Genomic DNA, 23740 nt, shown 5'->3' with positions numbered 1-23740 from the left:
GGAGGATTGCAATGAGTTTGAGGGTAGCCTGAGACTAATTCAGGTGGGCTTGGACTTGAGCAAGACCCTACCTCAAAAAAATGAAAAAGAGGGCTAGAGAGATGGCTTAGTGGTTAAGCACTTGCCTGTGAAGCCTGAGGACCTGGTTCAAGGCTTGATTCCCTAGGACCCATGTTAGCCAGATGCATAAAGAGGTCACACGCATCTGGAGTTCGTTTGCAGTGGCTGGAGCCCCTGGTGTGCCCATTCTCTCTCTCTCTATCTGCCTATTTCTCTCTCTGTTGCTCTCAAATAAATAAATAAAAATAAACAAAAAAATTAAGAAAAAGAAAAAAATAGTAATTTCAACTAGCTGCATGTGATGGTACATGCCTTTAATCCCAGCACTTGGGAGGCAGAGCTGGGAGAATTGTCATGAGTTGAAGGCCACCCTGAGACTACATCATGAATTCTAGGTCAGGTTGGTCTAGAACAAAACCTAACCTCAAAAAAACAAAACCAACCAAAATAACCCAAATAATAAATAAGTTTAAGTAGCTGGATGTAGTGGCTCATGTCAATCTTACCAATACTGTGGAGGCTGATGGAAGCTCACTGTGAATTCAAGGCCACCTTGGCCGACATAGTGAAGTCCAGGTCCGTCTGGGTTACAATGACACTGTGCTTTGAAAAAAAAATCAGCTGCATTTTTTATGACTCATGTTATTTCTTATGAGTCCTTCTTTTGTCCATTATTTTAAAAAGTATTTTGGGGGGGGTGCAGAGAGATTACTCAGCAGTTGAAGGTGCTTGCCTGCAAATCCTGACAGCCTGGGTTCAATTCCCTACTACCCACATAAAGCCAGACACACAGAATTTTGTGTCCATATGGGCCCTGGTGTCCATAAACACACATACACACATACTTTCTTCCTGTGTCAAATAAGTAAATAAATAAATATTTTTGTAAGTTTTTTTAATTTTTAGAATAATATATATTTTTAAGATTAAGCACCCTCAATGACAATATAGAAAAGTTAAAAGTTTTTTATTAGCATGTATATTAATTATATATAATGGCTTCCCTGTGATACACACACATACATATATCTGCATATATATATATACATATATATATATGTATATATATATATGACTTTGATCATATATGTTTCCCTCTCTTATCCTAGTGATCCCTTTTTCTAAATAGTCTTTGTATTTTCATGTTTGTTTGTTTTTTATGAACCAGTGAGTTTGATTAGAATTAATTACTTACAGGAGCATGTGTGAGGGATTATTTACAGGAACATGGAAAGTTATTAGTGTGTTACAGTTACTTTCACATTGCTGGAAAAGGCACCTGACCAGAAGCAGCTTATGGGAGGAAAGGCTTTATTTAAGCGTTCTGGGGAAACACAATCAGTGGCAGAAGAAGCTGGCTCACTTCCATAGGTCACAGTGTGGAGAAACAACTGCAGCAGGTCCCCACAGCCAGATCTCAAACTCCATCCATCTATCCCCATCTGTCCATTTATTTTTCTTTCTTTCTTTCTATCTATCTATCTATCTATCTATCTATCTATCTATCTATCTATCATCCATCTATCCATGTATCTATCTATCTATCTACCTACCTACCTACCTACCTATCAATAAATCAATCATCGATCCATTCATTTGGTCTATGTATATATCTATTTGTCTGTTGTCTGTCCATTTGAAACTTATTTTACATATTGTGTGAGATAGCAACCCAATTTAAAAATAAACTGGGCTGAGAAGATGGCTCAGCTGTTAAGAGTGCCATGAAAGCACTGAGGACCTGAGAAGGCCAGACTTGCCCTGATTTTGATTTCCCAGAGCTCATGTAAACAGCTGAGCATGGCCATCTATGCCTTCCAGAGATCCTCTCAAGGAAAAACATGGATGAGCAATAGAGGAAGACACTGATGCTTTCCTGTGGCCTTCATACCTGTGCACATGGGGCAGGAATCCACATGTGCACCACTACACACACATCACACCACATATACTGCACACATATACACATGGCTATAATCCCAGGATTTGTTTTTTTGTTTTTTATTTTTTTGTTGTTTCAAGTTAGGGTCTCACTGTAGCCCAGGCTGACCTGGAATTCACTATGGAGTCTCAGGGTGGCCTCAAACTCATAGCAATCCTCCTACCTCTGCCTCCTGAGTGCTGAGATGAAAGGCGTGCACCACCACACCCAGCTAATCCCAGGATTTTGGAGGTAGAGGCAAGAGGATTAGGAATTCAAGACTAGCTTTGGCTATATAGTAAATTTGAGGCCATTTTGGGCTATATGACACCCTCAGGACAGATTGACTAATTAACACACAAACCAAGTATGGTGCACATGTCCTTTTTTAGTTTTTAATTTAATTTAATTTTTATTTATTTATTTGAGAGAGGGAAAGAGGCAGAGAGAGAAAGAGAGAATGGACACACCAGGGCTTCAAGCCACTGCAAACAAACTCCAGATGAATGTGGGTCCTGGGGAATTGAACTGAGGTACTTAGGCTTCACAGGCAAGTGCCTTAACCACTAAGTAATTTCTCCAGCCTGGTGCACATGCCTTTACTCCCATCACTTGAGAGATAGAGACAAGAAGATGGTGAGTTCAAGGCCATCCTGAGCTATATTCCGAGACTCTGTCTCAAAGAGACAAAATACACTGGGGCTGGAGAGATGGCTTAGCGGTTAAGCGCTTGCCTGTGAAGCCTAAGGACCCCGGTTCGAGGCTCGGTTCCCCAGGTCCCACGTTAGCCAGATGCACAAGGGGGTGCACGCGTCTGGAGTTCGTTTGCAGAGGCTGGAAGCCCTGGCGCGCCCATTCTCTCTCTTTCCCTCTATCTGTCTTTCTCTCTGTGTCTGTCGCTCTCAAATAAATAAATAAATAATTTTAAAAAAAAAAAGAGACAAAATACAAACAAAACCAAACAGGAAAACCCAACACCCCCATCAAAGCCATTAAACTCAAGCAACTGATGCAATATTGACAAGAACAGCTCACCTTGAGATATATGTTTTTTAGTACCGTTATGGAGCGGGGTGAATGTCGCTGGTGTTCCTTTGAAGTCTCTGAACCCTGACTTAGGAACAGACTCCGACAAGGAGCAGTGGAAAAGTATCCATAATCAAGTTGTGCAAAGGTAACCCTATTCATTGAATTTTTCAATGCCTCAATTACCCATGTTGAAAATAAACTTCAGAAAAAAGTCCACAATTGATTGTTGCTTTTTGTGAGGTAAATAACTCTAGGCTTCTGAAAATATGTAAATTTAGACATACTGTGCATACCATTACTTTGGAGGCATTTTATTTATTTATTTGTTTATTTATTTATTTGAGCGAGAGAGAGAGTAAGACAGAAAGAGAGAGAATGGATGTGTCAGGGCCTCTAGCCACTGCAAATGAACTCCACAGATGCATGTACCACCACCTTGTACATCTGGCATTATGTGGGTACTGGGGAATTGAACTTGAGTCATTAGGCTTTGCAGGCAAGCACTTTAACTGCTGAGCCATTTCTGTAGCCCCTGTAGGCATTTTTTAAAGTGCTTTTTATTTTACTCATATATATTTGGTAATAAAACATAGTGACTGAGAGCATGATTTTGGAAGCAGGTTCCCAAGACCTGAAGCATGGCTTCACTATTTATTTTTATTTTTTTGTTTTTCAAGGCAGGGTCTCACTGTAGCCCAGGCTGACCTGGAATTCACTATGTAGTTTCAGGGTGGTCTTGCACTCACAGCAATCCTCCAACCTCTGCCTCCTGAGTGCCGGGGTTTAAAGGCATGCGCCACCACACTCGGCTTTGGCTTCACTACTTATTATTAGGATGATGTTGGGAAATTCCTTAGAATACAAAAAGCCCAATTTGCTCATCATTAAAATGGGAATAAACTGGGTCTAGTGGTTTATGCCTTTAATCCCAGTACTTGGAAGATCAGTGTGGGAGGATCACTATGAGTTTGAGGCCAGCATGGGCTACATAATGAATTTCTAGGTCAGCCTGGACTAGAGTGAGATTCTGTCTGTACAACTAAAATACAATAAATAAATAAAATAGGAATAGTTACAAAACTTACCAAAAGGGGTAGCTAGTAAGAAGGGTAACTATGTTAATATATCTCCAGTGCTATAATGGCACCTGAAACTTACTGATGGAAAGGATCATGAGCTTGACATAAATGATTAGAAACCAATGGAGTGTTTCTGTAAACCAGTGTCTGATTCTTCACTGCTCAGCCTTAGGGCACTCATGATTCTGCACGCGTTAGCCCAGGCACATACATGTCTGATAGTCACAGCCACAACAGCAAATCTACAGTGGTCACAGCCTGTTCTGTGCACACTATGACTTAATAAGTGCTAAAGTCATATGACAAAACAAAAGTGATTACAGGTAAGCTTTAACTTTCTAAATGCCTTTCTGTTATAAAAGTTAAGATTATTTCATTTTCTGATTATAAAACCTTAAATGGCCACCTGAATGTGAATAGAATTTCAATTGGCCATGTGTGGTGGTGAACATATTTAATCCCAGCATTTGGGAGGCAGATGAAGGAGGATCACTGTGAGTTCCAGACCAGCCTTGAACTACAGAGCGCCAGGTCATCCTGGGCTTGAGTGAGACCCTACCTTTTAAAAAAAAAATAGAACTTCAGTTTGGGTAGTTGGGGAGATGGCTCAGGGGATAAAGCACTTGCCAGTGAAGCCAGTGTACTGAGTCCGATCCCAGGCCCCATGTAAAAAGGCAGAAGCTGGGCCGGGCTTGTGCTGGCTGACAGGGAGATGGGAGGCGGAGGTGGGAGAACTTCCTGGAACTCACAGTGAACGCAACAGCCTGGCCGGAATCCAAGGAGAGAAAACCCTTTTCTCAAATGAGGTATCATGGCAAGGACCAACCCAAAGTTGTTTTCTGACCTCCACACATGTCCTGACATGGGCATGCCCTCGTTTACACATACATGCCTGCACACACACAATAAAATTAATTAAAAAAAATAGAATTTTTGCTGGGTGTGGGTGGTGGTGCATGCCTTTAATCCCAGCATTTGGGAGGCAGAGGTAGGAGGATTGCTGTAAATTCGAGGCCACCCTGAGACTACATAGTGAATTCCAGGTCAGTCTGGGCTAGAGGGAGACCCTACCTCGAAAAAAAAAAATTTCAACCAGGTGGCAAATGCCTTTTACTTGGGAGACTGAAGTAGAAGGATTGCCATGAGTTTGAGGCCAGCCTGAGACTTCATAGTAAGTTTCAGGTCAGCATGGGCTAGACTGAGTCCCTACCTCGAAAAACAAAAACAAACAAGCAAAAAAAAAAAAAAAAAAAAAAAATAAGAGCTGAATGTGGGAGCTCACACTCATAATCCCAGCTCTCGGGACACTGAGATAGTAAGATTATGTGAGCTTGAAACCAACTAGTTTACAGAGTGATTTTCCAGTTAGCCTGGGCTAGAGTGAGACCCTGCCTTAAAAAAAAAAAAAAAAAAGAGGGCTGGAGAGACGGTTTAGTGGTTCAGGCCCTTGCCAGCAAAGTCTAATGATCTGACCTCAGTTCCCCAGGGCCCATGCATCTGGAATCCATTTGCAGCAGCTGGAGGCCCTGGCATGCCCATTTGCTCTGTCTGTCTCTCTTTTCTCTATCTCTTTCTGCTTGCAAATAAATTAATTAATTAAAAACAAAACAAAGAATTTCAGTGTGGGAAGACACAACTGAAGAGATGAATGATGACAAAACAATATGAGTGTGCTAATGCCACTGACCTCTGGACACTTATTGAGCTTGAGGCCAGCCAGCGCTGCACAGTGAGGTTGGTTTGCATCCGTGTATGAGATAGAACATTGATACTCATTTTTCTGTTTCTGGCTTATTTCACTTAACATCATTTCCTCCAGTTCCATCCATTTTACCATAAACGATGGGATTTCAGTGACAATAATGTTCTGTTGTGTCACATTTTCTTATCTGTTCATTCACTGATGGATACCACTGTAAATGTAGGGTTATAGGTATCTCTTTGGTATGATGATTTCATTTTTTTGGGATATATACCCAGAAGAAGGATAAATGGGTCATATGGTAGATCAACTTTTAGTATTTTGAGGCCCTTCAGTGCTGTTCCCCATAATAATACATAATACAATTTTGCATTCCCCCTAATAGTGTGCAAGAGTACCTTTTTTTCTATATGTCCTTGATAGCATTTGTTACTATGTTTGTTTGTTTTTCCCAAGGTAAAGTCTTGCTGTTGCCCAGGTTGATCTGGAATTCACTAAGTAATCTCATAGTGGCCTCAAACTGACAGTGATCCTTCTACCTCAGCCTTCTGAATGCTGGTATTAAAGGTGTGTGCCACCATGGCCAGCTCTTACTATATTTTGATATTACTCATACTAGATAAGGTAATATGATATGTCTTTGTTGTTTTTTAAAATTTTTATTTATTTGAGAGAGAGAGAATGGGTATGCTGCAAACAATCTCCAGATGCATGCACCACCTTGTGCATCTGGTTTACATGGGTCTTAGGGAGTCAAACCTGGGTCCTTTGGCTTTGCAGGCAAGTGCCTTAACTGCTAAGCCATCTCTTTAGCCCTCTTTGTAGGTTTTTTGTTTGTTTGTTTGTTTTGTTTTTCGAGGTAGGGTCTCACTCTAGTCCAGGCTGATCTGGAACTCACTGTGGAGTCTCAGGGTGGTCTTTTTTTTAAAAAAATTTATTTATTTATTTATTTGAGAGCGACAGACACAGAGAGAAAGACAGATAGAGGGAGAGAGAGAATGGGCGCGCCAGGGCTTCCAGCCTCTGCAAACGAACTCCAGATGCGTGCGCCCCCTTGTGCATCTGGCTAACGTGGGACCTGGGGAACCGAGCCTCGAACCAGGGTTCAGGGTGGTCTTGAATTTACAGTGACCCCCCCACCTCTGCCTCCTGAGTGCTGGGATTAAAGGCGTGTGCCACCTTGCCCGGCTTTCTTTGTAGTTTTGATTTACAGTTCCCTAATCCTAAATGGCTAATGCTATTGAGCAATGTTTGAATATGTATGTTGGCCATTTGTAGTTTTTCTTTTGAATCTTTTGAAAACTATTCAGATCATTTGCCCGTTTTTTAGTTGATTACTTTTTTTGCTGTTAAGCTTTTTTATTTTTATTTTTTGGTTTTTCAAGGTAGGGTCTCACTGTAGCCCAGGCTGACCTAGAATTCACTATGTAGTCTCAGGGTGGCCTCAAACTCAAAGTGATCCTCCTGCCTCTGCCTCCCGAGTTGCTGGGGTTAAAGGCATGTGCCGCCATGCTGTTAAGCTTTTTGAGTTCTTTATTTGTGGTGTATATTAACTCTTTACCAACCAGACAGTTGGTAAATATTGTCTCCCATACAGTAGGTTATATCTTTACTCTTTTGAATTTTTTATTTGCGGATCATAGCTTTTTAGTTTGTAACTCCATTTACCTGTGCTTTGGTGGATAATATCCAAAAAATCACTGCCTATGACCTTGGGATGACTCAGAAGGCATCATGGTGCTGGAAAGAAGTGATAGGTGCTCAGTACTGTAACATTTCTATCACATCTTCCAAGGCTCTGGGTCCATTGAGGAAGAGGTGGAGGAAAGAATGTAAGAGCCAAAGGAAGGGCAGGACTACTTACAACGTGCTCTTCCAGACACAAAATGACCTGGATATCCATGGTCTCACAGAGCCTGACACTACGTACACAAGACCATCATAATAGGAGGAAAAGACCATGACATCAAAATAAAGGAGAGACTGATTGAGAGGGGGAGGGGATATGATGGAGAGAGGAGTTTCAAAGGGGAAAGTGGGGGAGGGAGGGAATTACCATGAGATATTGTTTATAATCATGGAAGTTGTTAATTAAAAAAATCACTGCTTATATCTATCTCTCAAGAGGTTTTCCCTTATCTTTCTCTCTAGTGTTTGAAGAGTGTCAGGTTTTACATTTGGCCTTTGCCCATTTTTCATTAATTTTACATAGTATGATAGGTAGAGATCATACTGCAGTCTGCACATGCACCAGTTGCTTAATTTTCCTCATCACAGTAAATAGCAAATGAATGTTTTTAGCCATATTTTCTTTTTTCTCTTTAAATTTGTTTTTGTTATTCTCAAGAGCATAAATCTGTCTTCCAGATTCCATCAATAGTAACTGTTCCTAGTTATTTTTGTAGAGTTTTATTCCAATTCATAGACAGACCATCAGTCAACACATTATTAGATAGAACCTCCTGTTCGTTCTTCTTCTTCTTTTTTTAAAATATATTTATTCATTTGTTTGAGAGGGAGAAAGAGTCAGAGAGAGAGAGAGAGAGAGAGAGAGAGAGAGAGAGAGAGAGAGAGAATGAGCATGCTAGGGCCTCCAGCCACTGCAAATGAACTCCATATGCATGCGCCCTCTTGTGCATCTGGCTTAAGTGGGTCCTGGGGAGTCAAACAGGGATCCTTTGGCTTTGCAGGCAAACACTTTAACCACTAAGTCATCCCTCCAGCACCCCCTCCCATTCGTTCTAATTATCCTGCAGTCTTGATCATATTAGATTGAGGGTCTAAAAGTACTTTTGATGTCAATCTGCATGGCCTCTAATAGTCTAACCCTAAGATTACTGTTGATGGCAAATATCATACATTTCTTGTAGAAAATCAGAAATGTCAGAAAAAGCAAAAAGAAGGCTATGGTGGTTTGGTTGAGATGTCCCCCATAAACATATGTTCTGATGTCAATTTGGGAATTAAACCTTCCTTGAGGCAGTGTATTGTTGTGAGCAAGCTTATGGGTGCTATAGTCAGTGTTCCCTTGCCAGTGTTTGGCACACTGTCCTGTTGCTGTTGTCCAGGATGTTGGTCAGGAGGTGATGTCCACATTCTGCTCATGCCATTGTTTCCCCTACCATTATGGTGCTTCCCCTCAAGTCTGTAAACCAAAATAAATCCTTTTTCCCACAGACTGCTCTTGGTCTGATGTTTTCTGCAAGCAATGCAAACCTGACTGCAACAAAAGCTAACTTATATAACTTGGTGGATTGATGCAGTTCTAAACTTCTTAGCAAGATTAATATTTTTTGACAAGTCAAAGACAAGAGTGCACATAGTTAAGAGAATATGCTATGTTACTATGAAAGTGTATTGTGAACATTTTGTCATTATCTCTTTATGGCTTATTTCATAATAGAGTCTGAGGAATATGGCTTACAACAAAATACAAAGGCACACTGGCATGTCAGTAATAATTTAAAATAGAGAGGTATATAGTAACTTTCAGAGAGGTGTATAGTAACAATCAGATTCTACATTTGGATGTTTAAGCAACAACAAAAATATTAAAAACTAATTTCATCTTGAGTGGCATTATATCCTAGCATTCTGATTTTATGAAAAAAGAAGGGTGAATTAATTCTCATTCAGGGCAAATAATGGCATTACAAAACATCACAAACATATATTTTTGAGGTAGGGTTTCATGCTAGCCCAGGCTAACCTGGAACTCATTCTATAGTCCCAGGTTATCCTGGAACTCATGGAAATCCTCTTGCTTCTGCTGGGATTAAAATAATGAGCCTCCACACCTGGCCAAAACATTGTATTTTTAAATATTATAACTAACAACTCATAAACAATTTCCAGAAGAAATATGAGAGATGTTAAGAGTGACATTGGCATGTGGATTATGTCAGAATGGATACTAGAATATTGTACTTCTTTTGAGTTGATTTCCCATGAATGTGTGTTTCCTTCTACAGTGCCTATGAGGTCCTTCGGCTGAAGGGGTACACATCTTGGGCTATTGGACTGTCTGTGACAGATCTGGCAGGATCAATGCTGAATAACCTCAGGAGGGTGCATCCTGTTTCCACTTTGGTTAAGGTGGGCTTGAATTAACATTTCCTTGTCATTCTTTCATATATATTAATCTCCTACTGTGTGCCAAGTATTGTACAAGATGTGGCTATGAGGATGAATAAAAAAGATAGTATAGAATTAAAAATAAGGCAATTATAGAAATGTGTATTTACTAGTAAATTGTATTAAGTCAGCACTATGATGAACAATTATAAAGTACTAAGACAAACATAGGACTTTTGACTACTCTGGGATGGTTGGTAATTAGGAGGCCTGCCTGGGGAAAGGAAATATGACCTAACCTGAATAATGGGTTAAAGTTAACTTAGAAGGCTGGACTAAATTCTGTGTGTAGGGGGTTGAGGCAGGTTTAAGCAGAAGTGGAAGGGTACAGTTCCTGGTGTGAAGGAAGCTCAGGAAAGAAAGAGTACATGTGGCTGTACAGGTCAGCAGAGCTAGGGCAGCAGCAGCCTCACAGAATGGGGAAAGGGCCTGGACATTCTTTATGTTCCAAAGATGGCTAATGCCATGAAAGAGAGAACAGATTGATAGGGTTAAGACTAGATGAGGAGAAGCCCAGGGTAGACAAGATGGGAGTAATAGAGGCAATGAAAATGACAAATCTGAGATACACTGTAGTTAGGAAGTAAAATTCATAGGAGTTGGTTATGGAGGAAGGTCAATCTTAGGTTACTGTTTGTACACTTAGATGGTAATTTTCCTATGGTGGTTTGAGTCAGGTGTTCCCCATAAACTTAGCTGTTCTGTTCTGAATGCTAGGTTCTTAGCTGGTGGAAATTTGGGAATTAACACCCCTTAGAGGCAATATATTGTTGGGGGCAGGCTTATGGGTGTTAAGTTTCCCCTTGCCAATGTTTGTTTGGCACACTCTCCTGTTCCTGTTGTCCACATGATGTTGGCTAGGAGTGATGTCCACCCTTTGCTCATGCCATCATTTTCCCCTGCCATTGTGGAGCTTCCTCTCAAGTCTATAAGCCAAAAGGAACCTTTTTTTCCCCTTAAGCTGCTCTTGGTTGGGTGATTTATTCCAGCAATGTGAACCTGACTGCAACAGTAATGTTGGTACTGAGGAGTGGTGTCATTTGCTGCTAGACACCTGACTGTGTGGCTTTAGCCTTGTGGAGCTGATTTTTCAAGAGGAATGCAGATGGGTTTAAAACCTTGGCCTAAGAGACATCTTACAGTGCTATAAATACAGCTTGATGGATTATTCTGGTCAGAGTTGGAAAGTCTGCTTTATCACCCCTGAATTAACAAATTGGCACCCTACCTGGTATTGTGTAGTATAAGAAATACTGGAAAGAGAGAGTCACTGAGTTTGCAAAGCAGTCTTGTGTTTTGGAAATGGCCATGGGCAGTATGAAGTAGGTTTGCTGGTTGCCTGCATGGAGACCCCATAGGGCCATGAGGATGAACATGGATTGCAGTGGAGACCCAGTGGGGATGCCAGGACCATGAGATGGCTGGAAAGCTGCTGGCCAAGATGAAGATGATGTGAGTAGTCTAGCTGGAGGGGCAGAATTAGAACTAGAATTAGAATTAGAATTAGAACTCCAGAAATTTGTTGCTGGTTAGAATTATTAGACTTGGAAATTTGTTACTGGCTAGAGTCGTTGGATTTGAAACTACAGAGTTTGATGTTTGCCCTGGTTGTTTTAAATCTTGTATTGGCTGACTATTTCTTTGCTATACCCAGTGCCATCTTTGCAGTATGAATGTTTATTCTGTGCCATTATGGGCTTTCTTTCTTCCTTTTTTCCAAGGTAGGGTCTCACTCTATCCCAGGCTGACTTGGAATTCACCATGTGATCTCAGGGTGGCCTCAAAGTCGTGGGGATCTCCTACCTCTGCCTCCCAAGTGCTGGGACTAAAGACATGTGCCACCATGCCTGGCTAGTTTTTTTTTTTTTTTAAGGTTATGTTTTAGTATTATGGCTCAGTTAAAAGACTTTTGGATTATGGGGATGTATGAATATCATTAGAATTGGAATTGATAAAAACTATGGGGACTTTTTTTTAAGATTTTTTTTTTTTGTGGTTGTTGTTTTGTTTTTTCAAGGTAGGGTCTCACTCTAGTCCAGGCTGACCTAGAGCTCACTATATAGTATCAGGGTGGCCTCAAACTCATGGCAATCCACCTACCTCTGCCTCCCGAGTGCACTATGGGGACTTTTAAAGTTGGATGAAGGCATTGCAGTTTACATCATGTATGGTTATCAGTTTATGAGTGGGATGTGGTGGTTTGATTCGGGTGTCCCCCATAAACTTAGGTGTTCTGAATGCTAGGTTCCCAGATGATGGAGATTTGGGAATTAAAGCCTCCTGGAGGCCGTGTATTGTTGGGGGCAGGCTTATGGGTGTTATATCCAGCTCCCCCTTGCTAGTGTTTGGCACACTCTCCTGTTGCTATTGTCCACTTTATGTTGGCCAGGGGGTGATATCTACCTTCTGCTCATGCCATCTGTCCCCTTGACATCATGGAGCTTCCCCTCAAGTCTGTAAGCCAAAATAAATCCTTCCCCCACCCCCTACAATCTGCTCTTGGTCAGGTGATTTCTGCCACCAATGCCAACCTGACTGCAACAATTCCCTAAGAAAGAAAATGCTCAGAGAACCAGACTTGAAAAGTCATCTTTGCAGTTTTAGACAAGTTGAAGTATCATTAGGACTCTTGATTAAGAGCAATAGAAACCAACTCAGAGTAACCCAAATTAAAGAAAATAGATTGTCTTGTATACTGAGTTGCTAAGAACGCCTGATCCAGGCCCACATTTCCATCAGAGCTCCCTCTGGTCATCCTTTGATTCTGTGACTTCAGTCTCATGTGGGCTTTTTTTTTTTTTTCAAACTTTTAAATTTTTATTAACATTTTCCATGATTATAAAAAAAAATATCCCATGGTAATTCCCTCCCGCCCCCCTGACACTTTCCCCTTTGAAATTCCATTCTCCATCATATTACCTCCCCATCTCAATCATTGTACTTACATATATACAATATCAACCTATAAGTCCCCTCCTCCCTTCCTTTCTCTTCCTTTTATGTCTCCTTTTTAACTTACTGGCCTCTGCTACTAAGTATTTTCCTTCTCACGCAGAAGCCCAACCATCTGTAGCTAGGATCCACATATGAGAGAGAACATGTGGCACTTGGCTTTCTGGGCCTGTGTTACCTCACTTAGTATAATACTTTCCCGGTCCATCCATTTTTCTGCAAATTTCATAACTTCATTTTTCTTTTTTTTTTTTTAATTTTTTGTTTATTTTTATTTATATATTTGAGAGTGACAGAGAGGAGGAGGAGAGAGAGAGTGAGAGTGAGAGAGAGAGAAAATGGGCGCGCCAGGGCTTCCAGCCTCTGCAAATGAACTCCAGACACGTGCGCCCCCTTGTGCATCTGGCTAACGTGGGACCTGGGGAACTGAGCCTCGAACCAGGGTCCTTAGGCTTCACAGGCAAGAGCTTAACCGCTAAGCCATCTCTCCAGCCCATAACTTCATTTTTCTTTACCGCTGAGTAGAACTCCATTGTATAAATGTGCCACATCTTCATTATCCACTCATCTGTTGAGGGACATCTATGCTGGTTCCATTTCCCAGCTATTATAAATTGAGCAGCAATAAACATGGTTGAGCAGGTACTTCTAAGGAAATGAGATGAGTCCATTGGATATATATTTCTAGGAGTGCTATAGCTGGGTCATATGGTAGATCAATCTTTAGCTGTTTTAGGAATCTCCACACTGTTTTCCACAATGGCTGGACCAGATTGCATTCCCACCAGCAGTGTAGAAGGGTTCCTTTTTTTCCACATCCCCACCAACATTTATGATCATTTGTTTTCATGATGGTGGCCAATCTGACAGGAGTGAGATGGAATCTCAATGTAGTTTTAATCTCCATTTCCCTGATGACTAGTGACGTAGAACATGTTTTTAGATGCTTATATGCCATTCATATTTCTTCCTTTGAGAATGCTCTATTTAGCTCCATAGCCCATTTTTTGATTGGCTTGTTTGATTCCTTATTATTTAACTTTTTGAGTTCTTTGTATATCCTAGATATTAATTGTCTATCAGATATATAGCTGGCGAAGATTTTTTCCCATTCTGTAGGTTGCCTCTTTGCTTTTTTCACTGTGTCCTTTGCAGTGCAAAATCTTTGTAATTTCATGAGGTCCCAGTGATTAATCAGTGGTTTTATTGCCTGAGCAATTGGGGTTATATTCAGAAAGTCTTTGCCAAGACCAATATGTTCAAGGGTTTCCCCTACTTTTTCCTCTAGCAGTTTCAGAGTTTCAGGTCTGCTGTTAAGGTCTTTAATCCATTTGGACTTAATTCTTGTACATGGCGAGAGAGAAGAATCTATTTTCATCCTTCTACAGATATACATCCACTTTTCCCAACACCATTTGCTGAAGAGGCTGTCTTGTCTCCAATGAGTATTTTTGGCATTTTTATCAAATATCAGGTGGCTATAGCTACTTGGGCTTACATCTGGGTCCTCTATTCTGTTCCACGGATCTACATGTCTGTTTTTATGCCAGTACCATGCTGTTTTTGTTACTATGGCTCTGTAGTATAGGTTAAAATCAGGTATGGTGATACCACCAGCCTTATTTTTGTTGCTCAGTATTATTTTAGATATTCGAGGTTTTTTGTGATTCCAAATGAATTTTTGGATTGTTTTTTCTATTTCCATGAAGAATGCCTTGGGAATTTTGATAGGGATGGCATTAAATGTGTAGATTGCTTTAGGTAATATTGCCATTTTCACAATATTGATTCTTCCAATCCAGGAACAAGGGATGTTTCTCCACTTTCTTGTGTCTTCTGCAATTTCTTGCTTGAGTGTTTTAAAGTTCTCATTGTATAGATTCTTTACTTCCTTGGTTAGGTTTATTCCAAGGTACTTTATTTTTTTTGATGCAATTGTGAACGGGAGTGATTTTCTGATTTCATCCTCTGTATGTTTGTTTTTAGCATATATGAAGGCTACTGATTTCTGTGTATTTATTTTGTATCCTGCTACATGGCTGTAGGTTTTGGTCAGCTCTAACAGTTTGCTAGTAGAGTCTTTAGGGTCCTTTATGTATAGAATCATGTCATGTGCAAATAATGATAACTTGATCTCTTCCTTTCCAGTTTATATCCCTTTTATGTGTGTCTCTTGCCTTATTGCTATGGCTAAGACTTCCAAAACTATATTAAATAAAAGTGGGGACAGTGGACACCCTTGTCTTGTTCCTGATTTTAGTGGAAAAGCTTCCAGTTTTTCCCCATTTAGTAATATGTTGGCTGTAGGCTTGTCATAAATAGCCTTTATTATATTGAGATATGTTCCTTCTATTCCCAGTCTCTGTAGGACTTTTATCAAAGAAGGGATGTTGGATTTTGTCAAATGCTTTCTCTGCGTCTAATGAGATGATCATGTGATTTTTGTCCTTCAACCCGTTTATGTAATGTATTACATTTATAGATTTGGGTATGTTGAACCCTCCCTGCATCTCTGGGATAAAGCCTACTTGGTCAGGGTGAATGATCTTTTTGATATACTCTTGTATTCTGTTTGCCAATATTTTGTTGAGAATTTTTACATCTATATTCATGAGGGAGATTGGTCTGTAATTTTCTTTTTTTGTTCTATCTTTGCCTGGTTTTGGTATCAGGGTGATGCTGGCTTCATAGAAGGAGTTCGGTAGAATTCCTTCTTTTTCTATTTCCTGGAAAAGCTTAAGAAGCAATGATGTTAGCTCTTCCTTAAAGGTTTGGTAAAATTCATCAGTGAATCCATCTGGGCCTGGGCTTTTATTAGTTGGGAGATTATTGATAACTGTTCAGATCTCCATGTTTGTTATAGGTCTATTTAAGTGATTAATCTCATTTTGATTTAATTTAGGTAGGTCATATAAATCAAGGAAATCATCCATTTCTTTCAGATTTTCATACTTTGTGGAATATATGCTTTTATAGTATGTCCCTATAATTTTTTGAATTTCTCTGGAATCTGTTGTGATGTTACCTTGTTCATCTCTGATTTTATTAATTTGTGTCTCTTCTCTCTTTCTTTTGGTCAGATTTACTAAGGGTTTATCAATCTTTTTTATCCTTTAAAGAACCAACTCTTTCTTTCATTAATTCTTTGGATTTTTTTTTTTGTTTTTTTTTCATTAATTTCTGCCCTAATCTTTATTATTTCTTTCTGTCTACTAATTTTTGGTTTGCCTTGTTCTTCTTTTTTCCAAGGCTTTAAGGTGAAGCATTAGGTCGTTTACTTGCAACCGTTCTAATTTCTTAATATAGGCACTTAAGGCTATAAATTTACCTCTTAGAACTGCCTTCATTGTGTCCCAGAGATTTTGATATGTTGTGTTCTCATTATCATTTGACTCTATAAATTTTTTGATTTCCTTTTTGATTTTTTCATTGACATTTAGTAGTGTATTGTTTAGTTTCCATGACTTTGTGTATGCTCTATGGCCTTTCTTGTTACTGATTTGTAGTTTAATTCCATTGTGGTCAGATAGAATGCAAGGAATTTTTTCAACTTTCCTTAATTTGTTAAGATTTGCTTTGTGTCCTAATATATGGTCTATTTTAGAGAATGTTCCATGTGCTGCTGTAAAGAATGTATATTCTGCAGCCTTTGGATGAAATGTCCTGTGTATATCTGTTAGGTCTATTCCTTCTATGACCTCATTTACTCCAGATGCCTCTTTGTTTATTTTTTCCTGGTATAACCTGTCAATTGATGAGAGTGGGGTGTTAAAGTCACCCACCACCACTGTGTTTGGTGTTATCTGTGACCTTAGTTCTAATAGTGTTTGTTTGATGAATTTGGAAGCCCCCATGTTAGGTGCATATATGTTTAGGACTGTAATGTCCTACTGTTGGACTGGACCCTAATCAATATAAAGTGACCTTCCTTATCTTTCTTGACTAACGTTGGACTGAAGTCTACCTTGTCAGATATTAGGATAGCAAACCCTGCTTGTTTTCTAGGCCCATTTGCTTACAACACTGTTTTCCAACCTTTCACCCTAAGATAATGTCTATCCTTTGTAGAAAGGTGAGTTTCTTGGAGACAACAAGTTGTAGGATCCTGCTTTTTAACCCAGTCTGCAAACTTATATCTTTTCGTTGGGGCATTGAGGCCATTGATATTAAGAGATATTATTGAAAGGTGTGTATTTATGTTTGCCATTTTTTTTTTTTTTTTGTAGTTCTGGTTCTACCTGTGCTCTCTTGTATAACTAGTATTTGAGTATTGCTTGTTTCTAGGTTCCTTATATGTGTGCTTTTCCTTTTCTTCAGCATGGAGGATTCTATCAAGTATTTTCTGTAGAGCTGGTTTTGTCTTCAAATACTCCTTTAACCTGCTTTTGTCATGGAATCATGTGGGCTTTTTTGATGAGGCCACAGAGATGGCTCCCAAGAGCTGCCAATTAAGAGCCTGCAACTTCATGACTCTGCTTTTCCTTTACCTCTATCAATTTCCACATGTTTGAGCTTTCTAGATTCACATGCCTACTCCTATGCTACCTGTCAGTAGGGAGGAGATTACGTAGTGAATTCCAGGTCAGCTTTGGCTAGAGTGAGACCCTACCTCAAAGACAAACAAAGAAAAAACAGAATTTAAAAATACTTACAAAACATTAAAATTAAAACGGGTATGGGCATATGGATATGACAGAACTACTATAGAATGATAAACCATGGGATGTAAGCTGGGCATGGAAGAACCTGTAGCAAACTCCAGGGTAGGATGATGGAGGTGGAGGAGAGGGTTTCTGGAGCTGAAGAAGCCAAGAACCTGGAAAGAAAAGGTTCTGGTTGGGTTTAATCCCCATAACCACAAACCAAGCAAACAAAAGGGGTAAGGGCAACTTCAAAGCACCAGAACGCCAGGACACAGCTGCTTGTTGGAGACTTGAGGATTGTGGAGTGGATGCAGCAAAGAGGCCAGGAGTGCACAATACACACCATGCACTTCTCCTTTTGGAGAACTTTAATTTTTTAAAAATATTTTTATTTATTTATTTCAGGGGGGGGAGAGAGAGAGGGAGGGACTGAGGGAGAGAGAGAGAATGGGTGTGCCAGGCCCTCCAGCCACTGCAAACGAATTCCAGATGTATGCACCACCTTGAGCATCTGGCTTACATGGGTCCTGGAGAATTGAATTGAGGTGCAGGCAAGTGCCTTAACCACTAAGCCATTTCTTCAGCCCAGGAACTTTAATTTTTTAAAAAAAATTATTTGCAAGGTGAGAGGGAGAGAGAGAAAGAGAGATAGCTTGGGCATGGTGGCATACTTCTCAAACTCATGGTGATGTGATCCCCCTACCTCTGCCTTCAGAGTGGGCTTAAAGGTGTGCACCACCACACCTGGATAATGTGTTTTTTTGTTTTTTGTCAAACAAATAGGGAATTCTCTTTAAATAATTATCTCCCCATAACAATCCAAGAACAAGTGTTAATATAGCCAGTGGGCATACTGCCAGCCATGCAGAGGCCTGGCAGCAGGCCTTGAACTTAGTAGCTGTTTTACAGCATCCCACCCAGCAGCTCTCAAATAACATAAAGAGATAGACAGTTCTCCAGCTTCAGTCCACAGAACCCTTCTAGAGGGAAGAGGTGAGAGGAATAAAGGGAAACAAATTCCAGAAGCACTAGGAGGGTAGCAAGAGGGGTCCTGGGCATGCCCGGTATGGCACCCAAGCTCTCATGTGAAACTCACAATAGAGCTTCAAAACAGAGAAATGCCCAGGGGACAAGCAGGCAGCTATGACTGTGCCTCCCACAGCCAGGCATAGACCAGAATGGGAAGGTGCAAGTCCAGGTGTGGTGGTGCATGCCTCTAACTCCAGTGCTCAGGAGGTAGACTTAGAAGGATCACCATGAGTTTGAGGCCACCCTGAGACTCCATAGTGAATTCCAGGTCAGCCTGGACTAAGTGAGACCCAACCTCAAAAAACCAAAAGAAACAAAACAGAATGGGAAGATGTGAGGAGGCCCTGGTAGGGAGTCCTGGGGGTCACAGTTGATCACTGTTGCAGTCCGGTTCGCATTGCTGGTAGAAATCACCCAACCAAGAGCAGCTTCTGGGAAAAAGGTTTATTTTGACTTACAGGCTCGAAGGGAAGCTCCACAATGGCAGGGAAAAACGATGGCATGAGCAGAGGGTGGACATCATCCCCTGGCCAACAGAAGGTGGATCACAGCAACAGGAGGGTGTGCCAAACATTGGCATGGGGAAACTGGCTATAAAGCCCATAAGCCGGCCCCCAACAATACACTCCCTCCAGGAAGCATTAATTCCCAAATCTCCATCAGCTGGGAACCTAGCATTCAGAACACCTAAGTGTATGGGGGACACCTGAATCAAACCACCACATTCCGCCCCTGGCCCCCATAAACTGATATTCATACATGATGTAAAATACAATGCATTCAGTCTAACTTTAAAAGTCCCCATAGTTTTTATCAATTCCAATGATGTTCATACATCCCCATAGTCCAAGATCTTTTAACTGAGCCATAATACCAAAAAATAACCTCAAAAAACCCATAATGGCACAGAATAAATATTCACACTGCAAAAGATGGCATTGGGCATAGCAAAGAAACATTCAACCAATACAAGATTTAAACAACCAGGGCAAATATCAAACTTTGTAGCTTCAAGTCCAGCAACTCTAGCCAGTGACAAATCTTCAAGTCTGATAATTCTTTTTTTTTTTATTTAATTTTTTTAATTTATTTATTTGAGAGCGACAGACACAGAGAGAAAGACAGGTAGAGGGAGAGAGACAGAATGGGAGCACCAGGGCTTCCAGCCTCTGCAAACAAATTCCAGATGCGTGCGCCCCCTTGTGCATCTGGCTAACGTGGGACCTGGGGAACCAAGCCTCGAACCGGGGTCCTTAGGCTTCACAGGCAAGTGCTTAACCACTACGCCATCTCTCCAGCCCAAGTCCAATAATTCTAACCAGCAACAAGTCTCTGGCATTCCAATTCCGTCCTTCCAGCTAGGCTACTCACAGTCCTGGGAAACTTCATCGGGGCCGGCAGCTCCTTGGCAGCCATCTCATGGTCCCGGCATCTCCACTGGGTCTCCACTGCAAGCCATGGTTCATCCTCATGGCCCCATGGGGTCTCTATGCAGGCAACCAGCAAACCTGCTTCACACTGCCCATGGCCATTTCCAAAACACAAGACCGTGTTGCAAACTCAATGACCCTCTTTCCAGCATTTCTTATACTCCACGATACCAGGTAGGGTGCCAATTTGTTAATCCAGGGGGGAATAAAGCAGACTTTGAAGAACAGGACTCCTTGAGCACTCATGCCCCTTCAAAAGAGTCTACATTCTTCTTGTTGCCCCAGTGCAGGTCAGCTAGCCCAGTCTCAAAGGTTGTCATCTCTCAGTTGCAGCTGAACAGGCAACGGTTCACCCAAAGATTTTTCTTTCTGTGCCGTATTCCTCTACTCACACCAGTTCATTTCTACGCAAAGCAACCCTGCACAGCTTCTCAGGACACAGGCATAACAGCAAGCTTTTCACATAAACAGCTATCCCAATCCAAGCACAGCTCTTTCTCACCCTCAAGAGCAAAACCTCACAGTCCATAGTTCTGACCAGAATAGTCCATCGAGCTGTACTTACAGCACTGCAAGGCATCTCTTAGGCCAAGATTTAAACTCCTTCCACTTTCCTCTTGAAAATCAGCTCCAAAAAGGCTGAAGCCACAAAGTCAGGTGTTTAGCAGCAACCCCACTCCTCGGTACCACTTTACTGTTGCAGTCCGGTTCACATTGCTGGTAGAAATCACCCAACCAAGAGTAGCTTCTGGGAAAAAGAGATTTATTTTGGCTTACAGGCTCGAGGGGAAACTTCACGATGGCAGGGGAAAACGATGGCATGAGCAGAAGGTGGACATCACCCCCTGGCCAACATAAGATGGACCACAGCAACAGAAGGGTGCCAAACACTGGCAAGGGAAACTGGCTATAAACCCCATAAGCCTGCCCCCAACAATACACTCCCTCCAGGAGGCATTAATTCCCAAATCTCCATCAGCTGGGAACCTAGCATTCAGAACACCTAAGTTTATGGGGGACATCTGAATCAAACCACCACAATCACTACTAGAGGTGTGAGTGTAAAGTGGCTCTGAAATAAGGGAGCTGACTGTGATGGAGGTGGTAGCCAGAGCTCCTGTGCCGGGAGAGGCACCTGGAGCAAGGTGTTTACAAGGGTTACTTTGCAGAGGGTGAGAGGAATGGGCACTCTGTGCTCCCGGGGAAGACCACAGAGGGAGGTATGGCTGCATGTGTGGTGGGTTCTGAGCTAGCATGGGAAGCGGGACACACTATCAGAATCCCAGGTTCTCCTTGCTCCCTCAGACCTGACACATATGTAGTCTGCCTGGGGGCAAAATAAGGTCCTTGTTTGTCTCCCACAAACCCAGCCTTAACCCCAGGGGAGGAGTAAAGAGCGATAGGGGTCAGAGTGGGAAGGTGGGGAGGGTTTACTGGGTTTTACCTTCCGCGGAGGGCGGGGAGGTGGTATGGAATGGCAAAGGCTGGTTTGTATGCAGGTGGACGTGTGGGCTGCCCAGGCAGTAACAGCCTCTTGCAGCTGTTTCTGAAGTCTTGGTTTGGCTATGGGAGTGGGAGGCATGCTGGGCCACTTACGAGGCTCCACAGGTCCTGGATTGTGTGGGTACTACCCTCTCCCATGCCCTGTCCATCTTGGGAGGTTCTAGAAAGAGCTTCAGTAGAGGTGGTGGTTAAGGGTGCAGAAGGCAGAGGTACCTTCCTCGGCATCTGAAGAGGGGAAGGACACAGGCACTGCTGGCATGGGCTGCACTGGGGTATCACTCTGGAGGCTGTGATGCCACCTGCAGCGCCTGTCATCCAAGTGCAATTGCGCCCTCCACTGCACGAAGTGAGGCCTTCCTGCCGCCTGCTCTTGCCCTGGCCATCAGTGTTCCCTTCATGTCCAAACCACAGCTGTGTGGTCTTAGATCTCCATCAGTGAGAGTCACACGAAAACTGCAAAGCATCCTTCTTGGACACAAAAATGTCCTGGTAAGGGGGCAAGGAGACTCTACCATTCCTCTCTGGGGTGGTTTGATTCAGGTTTCCCCCATAAACTTAGATGTTCTGAATGCTAGCTTCCCAGATGATGGAGATTTGAGAATTATATCTCCTGGATGAAGCGTATTTTTTTTTGGGGGGGGTGGGCTTATGGGTGTTATAGCTAGTTTTCCCATGCCAGTATTTGGTACACCTGTTGCTGTTGTCCACCTGATGTTGGCCAGGGGGTGATGGCCAACCTCTGCTCATGCCATCGTTCTCCCCTGCCAGCATGTAGCTTCGTCTCAAGTCTGTCAGCCAAAATAACAACCCTTTTTCCCCAAAAGCTGTTCTTAGTCAGGTGATTACTGCCAGCAATATGAACCTGACTGCAACACTGTCCTTTCAAAGCCTCTGACACATTTTTGTCATTGACTATAAGGACATGGTTGAAAATCACTGCTGTCCCTTGAGTAGTTCTTGTTGGATGCCCGTCTCTCCTATGTATTCATATTGTGAAGCTCTCTTGTACAGTGGGCTCCCATCTCGAGTTACTGATTAACAATTGAACCTTGTGTTTCAGGGCTTTTATGGAATAAAGGAAGAAATCTTTCTCAGCGTCCCTTGTATCTTGGGGCGCAGTGGTGTCTCAGACATTGTGAAGGTTAACTTGAGTGCTGAGGAGGACACTTTTCTTAAGAAGAGCGCAAGTACACTTTGGGATGTCCAGAAGGATCTAGTGTTTTAGTCTCTTCCTGTTCTACTCTTTATGGACGACTGTATAATTCACATTTTGAAAGTGTTTTCATCTTATCTGCAAAGTAATAAAATAAAACACTGGAGACCTGTGATATAGCATGAATCTCTTCAAGATTAGAGAGATGAAATGGTAAATTCCTCCTTTTCATGACTTCTCAATGGCTCTGTTCTCACGACCCCCATCTGCATAGGTGGAGGTTATAGTTCTGAAGCGTATCCAAATGTGAGAATTGCATTTGCGTTTATCAGCGCAGGTGCAGCAACTCAATACAGCATAGAGCTCGAGATTCTTCTCACACATCCCAGCATATTCACTTTATATTGCTTTCCTCATCCTTAGCTCTATGCATAGTATTTATTAAATACATAATTTAAGACCATCTAGATTAGAGAAAAAGAGAGATACATCCTTTAAATTTATTTTCAGAAAGAGAAAAGGGGTTGCCTGGGCCTCTTGCTGATGCAAATGAACTCCAGACACATGTGTCACTCTTTGCATTGGCTTTACATGGGTACTAGGGAATTGAGCCCAGGCAGGCAGGCAGGCAGGCAGGCAGACAGGCAGGCTTGGCAAGCAGGCACCTTTAACTACTGAGCCATCTTTCCAGAATGCCTTTTTTTTTTTTTTTTTTTTCTTTTTCGAGGTAGGGTTCAGCTTCAGTCCAGGCTCAAATTCACTATGTAGTCTCAGGATGGCCTTAACCCACAGTGATCCTCCTACCTTTGCCTCTTCCGTGCTGGGATCAAAGACATGTGTCACCCTGCCCAGCTACTTTTTTTTTTTTTTTTGAGGTAGGGTCTTACTCTACCCAGACTGACCTGGAATTTACTATGTAGTCTCATGGTGCCTTTGAACTCATGGCAATCCTCCTACTTCTGCCTCATGAGTGCTGGGGATTAAAGGTGTGTGCCACCATGCCCTGCTGGCTTTTCAATTTTTCAAGGTAAGGTCTCCTTCTGGCCCAGCTAATCTGGAATTAACTCTGTCATCTCAGGTTGGCCTCGAACTCATGGCAATCCTC

The 23740-nt window shown here is 41.8% G+C and overlaps 1 protein-coding gene across 2 annotated transcripts in view; it reads left to right on the top strand.

Moving 5' to 3' along the window:
- Window positions 1-22707, top strand: part of LOC101602655 (L-lactate dehydrogenase C chain) — a 52640-nt gene extending 29933 nt beyond the window's left edge. For both annotated transcript variants that reach the window (XM_045145758.1, XM_004650802.3), the window contains 3 exons: window positions 3038-3155; window positions 9763-9886; window positions 22543-22707. In XM_045145758.1, the coding sequence (XP_045001693.1) occupies window positions 3038-3155; window positions 9763-9886; window positions 22543-22707 (407 nt within the window). The remainder of the gene's footprint in view (window positions 1-3037; window positions 3156-9762; window positions 9887-22542) is intronic.
- Window positions 22708-23740: the final 1033 nt, after the last annotated feature.

Source organism: Jaculus jaculus, chromosome 3, assembly GCF_020740685.1.
Source record: "Jaculus jaculus isolate mJacJac1 chromosome 3, mJacJac1.mat.Y.cur, whole genome shotgun sequence".
NCBI lineage: Eukaryota > Metazoa > Chordata > Mammalia > Rodentia > Dipodidae > Jaculus > Jaculus jaculus.
The sequence above is the reverse complement of the archived record's forward strand: the minus strand, read 5'-3'. Positions and strand labels throughout refer to the sequence as shown.